General features: G+C 36.6%; 1 protein-coding gene across 1 annotated transcript in view; it reads left to right on the forward strand.

The window, feature by feature from the left end:
* Positions 1–9,279, forward strand: part of COL9A1 (collagen type IX alpha 1 chain) — an 88,103-nt gene that overhangs the window by 48,323 nt on the left and 30,501 nt on the right. The window contains exons 21-28 of the mRNA XM_006926405.2: positions 1,264–1,317; positions 2,695–2,748; positions 2,888–2,941; positions 3,077–3,130; positions 3,555–3,608; positions 4,847–4,891; positions 5,948–6,001; positions 6,099–6,152. Coding sequence (XP_006926467.1) covers positions 1,264–1,317; positions 2,695–2,748; positions 2,888–2,941; positions 3,077–3,130; positions 3,555–3,608; positions 4,847–4,891; positions 5,948–6,001; positions 6,099–6,152 — 423 coding nt within the window. The remainder of the gene's footprint in view (positions 1–1,263; positions 1,318–2,694; positions 2,749–2,887; positions 2,942–3,076; positions 3,131–3,554; positions 3,609–4,846; positions 4,892–5,947; positions 6,002–6,098; positions 6,153–9,279) is intronic.

The following is a 9,279-nucleotide window of genomic DNA, read 5'->3' on the forward strand; positions in this document are numbered from 1 at the left end:
CTGAACAGCAAAGAGAGAGAGAGGAGGGGCGAGTACATCAAAGCTGTTTCTATAATGCAAAGGCTGGGTGCTGCTCTCACAACTCACGGTGAATGATGAATTCAAGGTCTTTTTTTAGGTCTTCCAAACCTCTTCTTCCCTGATGAATGTGGAATGCCTTCTGCTCTGTTCTAGTGTTTAGGGATCAAAGAATTTCAAGGCTCTGTGGTGCCTCTGCTTCAGTTGTGTTCTTTCTTTGATTCTACCTGTGTCTGAGCCTCCTAGCAAAGGTTTTCTAATTTTTAATTCTTACCACAGACACTGTCCATCTGGTTTTCTTGGCCTGACATCTATCCAATATTCTTTATACTGTTTACCATTTATTTTATTGTCTCCCCATCTCAATCCTGTTCATTGGAGATGGCCTGCTCACTTCAGTTGCCCTTCTCATTCACTTAGTTGAAGAGAAAAAGATTTAAAGAAGTGGGTTGTATTTTGTCATGTACCATATGTAGAGAACACTAAAAAATCCCATAATTTTGTCTCAAAATCATATTTTAATTTTATAATGAAAATGAGGGGGATATGTACAATATATATAATCAAGTTAGAGATAAGTTCAAGATAATTAGATTTATAAAGCTTCGTAGTTCTTATGCTACCATCACTTGGCAGGATGAATTTGTTTTTAAGAGAGTAGATCCACTACTATATGCAAGTGGAACTTAACATCTATTCAGGTTGGAAGAGGGGATGCTCAAATCCTTGTTACAATTCATCCTTCCAAATCACACGGCTGGATTTCTTATTCTGATTCTTGGTAGAAATGCAAGGTCCCAGAAATCCCTCCCACAACTATAGCAGCAGTAGAGCCCATGGCAGTTATTTTTTGGATGTCTCCTTGGTCTTCACCATTAATAAGTTCCCATAGGAATCCTGAGAATCCAGGACGGTGGCTATCAAACCCTTCTTGTAGGTTTGACAAGTTCCCTAAATAAGTACCAGTGTTTTTAGTTCATGTCAGCAACCAAGAATGGATGCAATGTTAACTTAAAATATCCAGAGTGATATCAAAGATTGGGTGTAAGTACTTTTTGTAGGAAGAGATATAAACTAGTGTTCTCATAGTTCACATGTATTAACTACTCTTTGGAGTTCACTGATGAAGAATATATATTACAAACACAAAACCTCCTTTTTATCTGGCTATTAAAATTCTTTAGAAAAACTGATGTGCCCTTTAACGTACATGACTAATCTAAATTTTTTTTTTTTTTTTGGCAGGGTGCTCGGGGCTTAGATGGAGAACCTGGGCCTCGAGGTATTCCTGGTGCACCTGTAAGTTTTCCTTTTACAAGAGCTAATGATAGATTTTTTTTTTAGCAATGATCGACAATAGATTTTTTGCTATATGTATGTGTGTGTTCAAGCATCTTTTACATATGAGTAACTGAAGTGGAAAAATGAGCAATTGTTTTTATATTTATTAAAAAAATTTTAATTAAGAAAAGCATCTCTTTCTTAGAGAAAAATGTTTCTCTGACTTAACATGGGTTTCGTCTTTCTCATGATGAAGTTAAATTGTTAAGTTGTTATATTTGCTATGTTTTCCTTGTGTTTTGCTTGTCAAAATGCTTAGAGTCACAGTAACTATCTCATTTTAAGTTCTGGAGTAGTTCTATCCTTTTTTTCCTATATGATCTCCGATCTCATTATTCCATATTTTGACTGCCATGTGTACATGTGTCATTATTATAGGCTGCCTCATGCCTCTTCTGTAAGAAAATAAGTAAAGTCATTCATTAATAATCACTTATACCACATAAAAAGTAGAAAAATATTAGTAAAATAGAACTTCCAACTATTAAGGTCCTATATGGTCTTGTGGGAAAGATAGAATATAACTAAATCATACATTATAAGTTCAAGCACTAGAGCATATAGTAGAAATAATCCAAGCAAGAGGACGTTAGAGGAAGGTTGGTTTGGAAAACAGCAGAGTACAAGTAAGAAGAAGCACTGGTGGTTATGATGAGGGTGCTGTCGTAGGAGCTGTCACTGTCTGAAGTGGAAAGTTTCTGTTGAGAAAGTGAAATTGAAGGTAATGTAGAAACACATTGTGGAGAGCGTTTAATGCCAATCTAAGCAATAGGAATTGATCTGGTAATAATAGGAAGTCATTCCAGGTTTTAGAATAGTTAAACAGTTTAACTAAACCTGTATTTTAGGAAGACACATCCTCATCTGTTGCCACCTATACCACATGTTAACATTAACTTGATAACTTTAACAAAAACCATTATTATCAACTGGGGAATTAAATAATATGGTGAAAAGATTGGCAATGAATCCAAACCTGAACCCACCACGATAGTCAATGAGAGTAGCTGATATGTAAACACAGTTACTAATGTCAAGGTTACCTGCAGTATGGATCTTAATTTTATTACACCTATACATCCAAAGAGCACAGAAGCATTACGTATTTAAGATGAAATCAAAAGACTGTAAACCTCAATGATCCCCATGGCAATATCATTTTTTAAGACAATGTAATTTTTATAAAAAGATTTCTTGAGCTAGGCATCCATGATGGAGCAAAGCCATTGGCATGAAAGAACAATAGTAAGATAATGTGGATGGTGTTTTATAATTTCGAAAAGTCTATCAATAAGTAATTTTTGCTTATATTAACAAAATTTTATTTTCCTCCAGGGTGATCAAGGACAGCGAGGACCTCCAGGAGAAGTAGGGCCCAAGGGAGATAGAGTGAGTTCAAATTAATGTTAATTGCTATAAGCATCGTGCTTTTCAGTGTCATCTGCTGATTTTGCTCATCTCTTTGATGTGTCCTAAGTATTGTGATAATTGAACATGTCTTATCTATCCTTTCCCTTCTGCCCTGCAGGGGGCTCAAGGTTCTAGAGGAATTCCTGGCCTCCCTGGGTCCAAAGGAGACACGGTATGTTCTGAGCTGTAATCATCAAGCATATTTTTCAAAGTGATTATTAATTCATAATAAAACTTTAGAAAATAATGAAGGGAAAAAGAATGTGACGGTTTTGGAGAGACAGTGTGTCTCTTTGTGTGTCTTTAGGGCCTGCCTGGTGTGGATGGCCGTGACGGGATACCTGGAATGCCTGGAACAAAGGTAGCTGTGTGACTTAGTCTGAGAGTGAATAGGCCACCTCTGCCCTGGCCAGCCAAGCACAGCATTTCCATTACTACATTACTGGGAAATTTATTTAGCTGCTTTGGGTTTTTTCCCTCTTATTTTTGAATCAAGCATCAATTCAAAATACTTATTACAATAGTATGTTTGTTTGCTTGATTTCAGGAATTCAGGAAAACTGTCCTGTTGATGAAAGTAGGCTGAAGGAAATTGTGTGTTTTGATTGAATTTATGTCTTAAGCCCTATCCCATTCCCACCCTCCTCCCTGAACTAGGTCACATTATAAAAGTGCACTTAAGGTCAGCTGTAGGGATAATCCTTTTGCTTGAAGCTCTTTGTCCTTCTTTTCCTTAAAAGAAATAGTCATATAGGCTCACTGATGTGACAAAAACTTTTTTTCAGGGTGAACCAGGGAAACCTGGGCCTCCTGGTGATGCAGGATTGCAGGGGTTACCTGTAAGTATTTAATTTTTTAAATGTTTATTGGTTTATATACTTACATTGATATACATAGATATAAATTTTGGAAAGAGGTCTACGGCCATGCCACCCTGAATAAGCCCAATCCCATCTGATGTCTGGTTAGTACTTGGATGGGAGATCACCTAGGAAGACCAGGTGCTGAAGGCGTAAAAAATTAAAAAAAATAAGGATTGCAAGCTGTCAAAATCCTTGCAATCTGTGAGGTCAACCAAGAGTTGCCTTGCCTAAAAACTAACTAACTAACTAACTAAATTTTGGGGAGAAACACATTAAATAATTTGATAAGTTCTGGGGAATATATGATGCTGTAATTTTATATTTTTACGTTTACATTTTTGTACTTTTTCTCTGTGTTACTAGTTATTTCTCTAACAATATACTAAGCTTTAATTTTACATTTTGCATCTCTCTTCTCTCTGAGGTTCACTCAATCTTCCTTATGTCTTTTTACTAACCCTGAGCTGTGGTCCACTTTCTCCTACTTTTTACCTGTTCTGAAGTTCTTGTTAGCCTGGTTGAGCAATAAGAGGGTTGAGAGTATGCTCAGGAACAGTGTGAGAGATAAGGTATTACTTTTTGATTATGTGCTATTTTAACTTATTCAGATTGGTGTTTCTCTGCATTAATGTGGCTGAAAATTCATGTATATTATACTATCTGTATTCTTGGCTCTTTGGAGGCAAATGTTTCAAGTTAACTGAGGACCGGCCTCCAATTTATTATCTGACACTTTTAAAAATAATCAGTTAGAAACTATTAGGACTCCCAATAGCACCAAATCTTAGACCCAGCATTCTCCTGCCATTCTATTTTTCTTTTTTTCATTTAAGCTTAGGGCTTTCGATAGGTCCATGTTTTCTTATCCTGTACATTAAATCATGCTGGTAATAGCTCCCATTGACCTGAAAATGGTACTAGATTGTCATTTGGAAGTTCATCCTTGAAAAATAACTTTAGTTTAGACATAGAATTTGCTTTAAGGGCATTCAGACTTAACAAGCCAGATACATGCAGTAAAGTCATGCATTCTAAACTGTGGGTCATTCTATAACTAACTGTTCAGAGTTGGGGAACTAGGAAGAATCTTTCTCGCACTAAAGCTTTGAGCTTGTCATAATTTCCTCATCTCCTGGACAGTGTGCAGTGGACTTGGCATCTCACAGATTCTCAGATGAGGTGATTAAACTCATGTTCTGTGTGCATTCTTTCAGGGTGTGCCTGGAATTCCTGGTGCAAAGGGTGCTGCCGGTGAAAAGGTAAAAGATGAAAACTTTTAAATTAATACTTTTATCGATTCCTTGATTCTTTTATTAATATATTTTATTTTATATTTGTTGATATTTTCAACCTGCCTTTTATTTTATATTTGACTTTAAGGAGAAATCAAAAAAGCTTTTAGTCTTCAAATGCTAGTCTCTTTCCCAGCTATAGAAAGAATACTTGGACAAAGTGCTGTTGATTAGACTTTCTTCTCAAAATGTCATCTTTTGATAGTATAAAACAGAGAAAGTTTTATTGTTTTTTGCCACTGAAAATGAAGAAGATATTATTGCACCATAAAAATTATATGTCAGTGAATATTAAGATGATTTAGCTTGAACTAAAAAGATATTAGGCATCTTGTTCACACATTGATCAACTAGTGCTTATATTCTGGTAATTAAAAATCACAGGTGAGAGAAAAAATTAAAGAGTTAAAGTTAGCTTTACTTTAATTAAAATAGAAAAACTGTGAATAATGTAGAAACTGGTCACTATGAGTCGATATGGCTGCAGCCCTCCAATCATAGTGGTCCACGGCTTATTGAACAGAGGCATGGCCTAATAAGTGGACGATGAGAGACCGATTGTGGAGATGCCATCCCCAGACCTGTGCTTTCTCTGGAGCTTGCTGGCAGGGTTTTCTCAAGAGCATACACTCATTTCCTTACGTTGACATGATTCTTTATAATTTTAATAGTGTCAATGTCAAGTAAAAGAGTTCAGAGTAGTGTATTGAAGGTGAAAATGGTAAAGGGAAGACATATAATTAATATAGCGAAGAAATAAAAATATTGTATTCTTGTCAGGCTAAAGACCTTTATTTTTTGACATTTTGACACCTTTCCTTTACTTCTGGGATAACAAAACAGTACCCTGAGTTAAAAGAACTTTGACATATCCACCAAGAAAGAGATCCTACATCCTCCCACATTCTCAATGTGAAATTGAGAAATTAATGCTATTTAAGTGTAAGAAATACCCGGTCTGGGTAAGACAGATTGATAATTAGGCTTACTTACTGTCTGAATTATGTTACGTTTTGCCTTTAGGGTAACACAGGTGCTCCAGGGAAGCCTGGTCAATTGGGGAATTCGGGCAAACCGGTAAGATGCCACAGCTACCCTTCCACACGTTATAACCTGTTGTCATCACTAAGCAAAGTAATGTTAACTATCTCTCTACCTGCTTTACTCAAAACAGGGCCAACAAGGGCCACCCGGAGAGGTGGGACTCCGAGGACCGCGGGGACTTCCTGTGAGTATTCCTTTACTGTAGCACCTTCCCAAAGTGCCTTCTTAGGGCTTTGTGGGGACTCCTCATTCCGTTCGTTCATTCATTCATTCATTCATTCATTCATCCATGAATACCTTCTGATGTTTGAGCATGTGGTAGTCCAGATAGACAATGAAATGGGAAATCTATTTAGATATACAACATATTTGTTTTTCAATAAGTGGAAATGAAAATGAAGTATTTAAAGAAAACAAGATGACCCTTTCTGCTCTCATACCATATTAAAGGAAATATTTTAGTGAGACAAAAAAAAAACTTTATTGAGAGATAATTCATACACTGTATGATTTATATCCATTTAAAGTATCTAGTTAATTGATTTTTAGTGAATTTACAGAATCGTATAGCCATTGGCATAGTCAATTTTAAAACATTTTCATCACCCAAAAAAGAAACTCTATATTTACTTGCAGTCATTTGACTTTCCCCTAGTCCCCTCAGCCCTAGGCAACAACTAAACCACTTTCTGTCTCTAGATTTTTCTATTTTTGAAATTTCATATAAATGGAATCATATAATATGTGCGTTTTTAAATGATTGGCTTCTCTCACTTAGCATAATGTTTTAAAGTTCATCTGTGCTGTACCATGTATCAGTACTTCACTCATTTTTATTGTCAAATAATATTCAATTGTATGGCTATCCCACATTTTCTTCATTTATTCATCCATTCATGGACATTTGGGTTGTTTCCACTTTTTGGCCATGATGAATAATGATGTGATGAACATTTTCCTCCACGTTTTTGTGTAGACATATTTTTTTCATTTCGTTTGAGTGCATACTCAAGAGTGGAATTCCTGGGTCGTGTGGTAAATCTACCTGTAATCTTTTAAGAAACTTCCAGACTTCTTTTAGTTGAGTTTGTAAATATCTATTTTGCAGCAAATATAGCAATGTATGTTTCCTCACTAGATACCGTTGAACCCTTACAGAGAAACTGATTCTGGAATTAAGCATTATGCACTTAAATTTAACTTTAAAAAATTCTCTCTGGCCTTCTAAGTTCTATTTCTTTGAAAGTCTGCTGGCAAAGAAAAAGAATGCCAGGTGAGAACACAGAAGCATTTCCAAATGTCATCATTACTTACTTCTTTAAAAGCATTTCTTGAGCATGCTGAATGAGGATTTTCATGCTTTAGAAAAGTGAAGGATTCCAGGTGTCCTGTGACATGAAAGTGTTTTCACTTCTCACAGATGTCTGTCAACTGACCTCTATCAGGTGGTTTCCAGAAGTTCTTCTATAGCCAAAGAAACTAACTTCTGCTCCTAATTATGCTCCTGGATCTCTCACTCATCACTTATCCTTTTCTTCTCTTTTGTTTGAAGCCTGTGAATTTCTAATTAGAATACGTTCTTTAAATTGACTGTCAAAGCAGTGAGGTTATTGCTAGATCACATTTCTAAAACAATGAAGATGCTATATGACTGGTCCAGAAAGATGTAACAGTGGGGGAGAGAGGCCCTGGAACTTTGAGAGTGGTGACTATTATGTCTAGTGTTCACTTTATAGAGCAGAATACTGACTATAGTTGAAGGAGCACCTGCTGTATGCCAAGACCATTCACTGAACAAAAAAAGGTAAAGAGGGCTTGGCCCATCACCAGTAAGTGCTGTGGATGTATAAAGTAATGAACTAGAGGCAGAACTGCAGAAGGAGATGAGGTGGGGTGTGTGTGTGTGTGTGTGTGTGTGTGTTAACATTCTCATGAGATAGAAGGCAGATCAGAGGAACTTATGCCTGTGTAAGGCTTGAAGCCTAATTCAGGATTTGCTTTTTGAGTTTTTGTAAGAGTCCATATTGTTCCTGTCACTGAGGCTCAAAGCTGTGGTATTCTTCCTCCATCACACTTCTTATCTCCAGTAGGACCTGTGGCTTCTATCGCCCCCTTTTCAAGGTCTCTTATATATTGACTTTTTGAAGCCTATTTGTACCACCCTGGCTCCAATCATTAACTGATGCTGGTATTATTGCACTCATCTGATTTGCTCTAGTCCCAGCTCTAGTCCTTCCTTCCTCCACCAGTGTCTCTTGGTATTATGGCTGGGACAGTTTTTTTGTTCTTCAGGACTCTTGCACATTGCAGAGTGTCTGCCATCTGTAACCTCCACCGTAGAATTCCAGTAATGTTCTCACAGTCATGGTAACAAACAAAAACGTCTAGTACAGTTCCAAAGGCCTGGAGAATGGTAATACTCCCAGTCTGCTCACGCTGCTGTTTTGGTCTCCCCACAGTACAGCTTCTATCATCATTTCTCCATTTAAAAATCTTCAACGGATCTCCACTGACAATAACAGAAAGTGGAAAATCCTAAACTGTCTGTTTATCCCTGAGTTTCACTACCCAGTTCTGTCTTGCTCAAACTCTGTGTTCAAATCAAGCTGGACTCCATGCTAATTCTCAAATACTCTCTGCACTTCTTCAGCCTACCTTTTTTCTTTTGTCGTGTCCTGCAATTTGACGGCTTTCTTTTTCATGTCTCTGACTCAGCTTCCCATTTGCCTTCTTAGATATAATTGAAATGTTAATTCTACAACGAAATTATCTCTAATTATGCTCCATCACCTAGATAGAAGTGTCCTTATTCTGAACCCCATAACCCTTAACCTCTCTTTGCCCCATGCTGTGGAAACAGTAGGAAGGCAGAGCACATTTGATCCACTTGTTTTGTCTTACATCCCTTTACTCAGGATCTGCTATAAGGTGGTGCTCAATAAATATTTCTTGAAAAGAATTGAGTTGGAAGTATAATCTTGCTATGCTGCTTATGTTGGTAATAATTGATTTCTCAGCTACTATAAATTTTTCAGAAAAGTGTCATGAGATGTTATAACATTATAGTTCTGGAGCAGAGTTTCAACATCAAATCTCCTCACTGAAAGATACATTTGTTCTTTTATCCTACACCATTAAATTCAGTTTTGTAGATAAGTTCACACATTTTCAATGAGCCCTCACAAGTTTGATTAATTTTTCTTGCTAATCTCAAATTGAGAAGCTGAGTGGAAGTAATAAAAACATATTTCTAATGTGTCCTACTAATGGACCAAGGCTAATTGGAATACATCTTTGAAATGAAGTGGTAT

The sequence above is a fragment of the Pteropus alecto genome, unplaced genomic scaffold (assembly GCF_000325575.1).
Source record: "Pteropus alecto unplaced genomic scaffold, ASM32557v1 scaffold7, whole genome shotgun sequence".
In the NCBI taxonomy this organism is placed as follows: domain Eukaryota; kingdom Metazoa; phylum Chordata; class Mammalia; order Chiroptera; family Pteropodidae; genus Pteropus; species Pteropus alecto.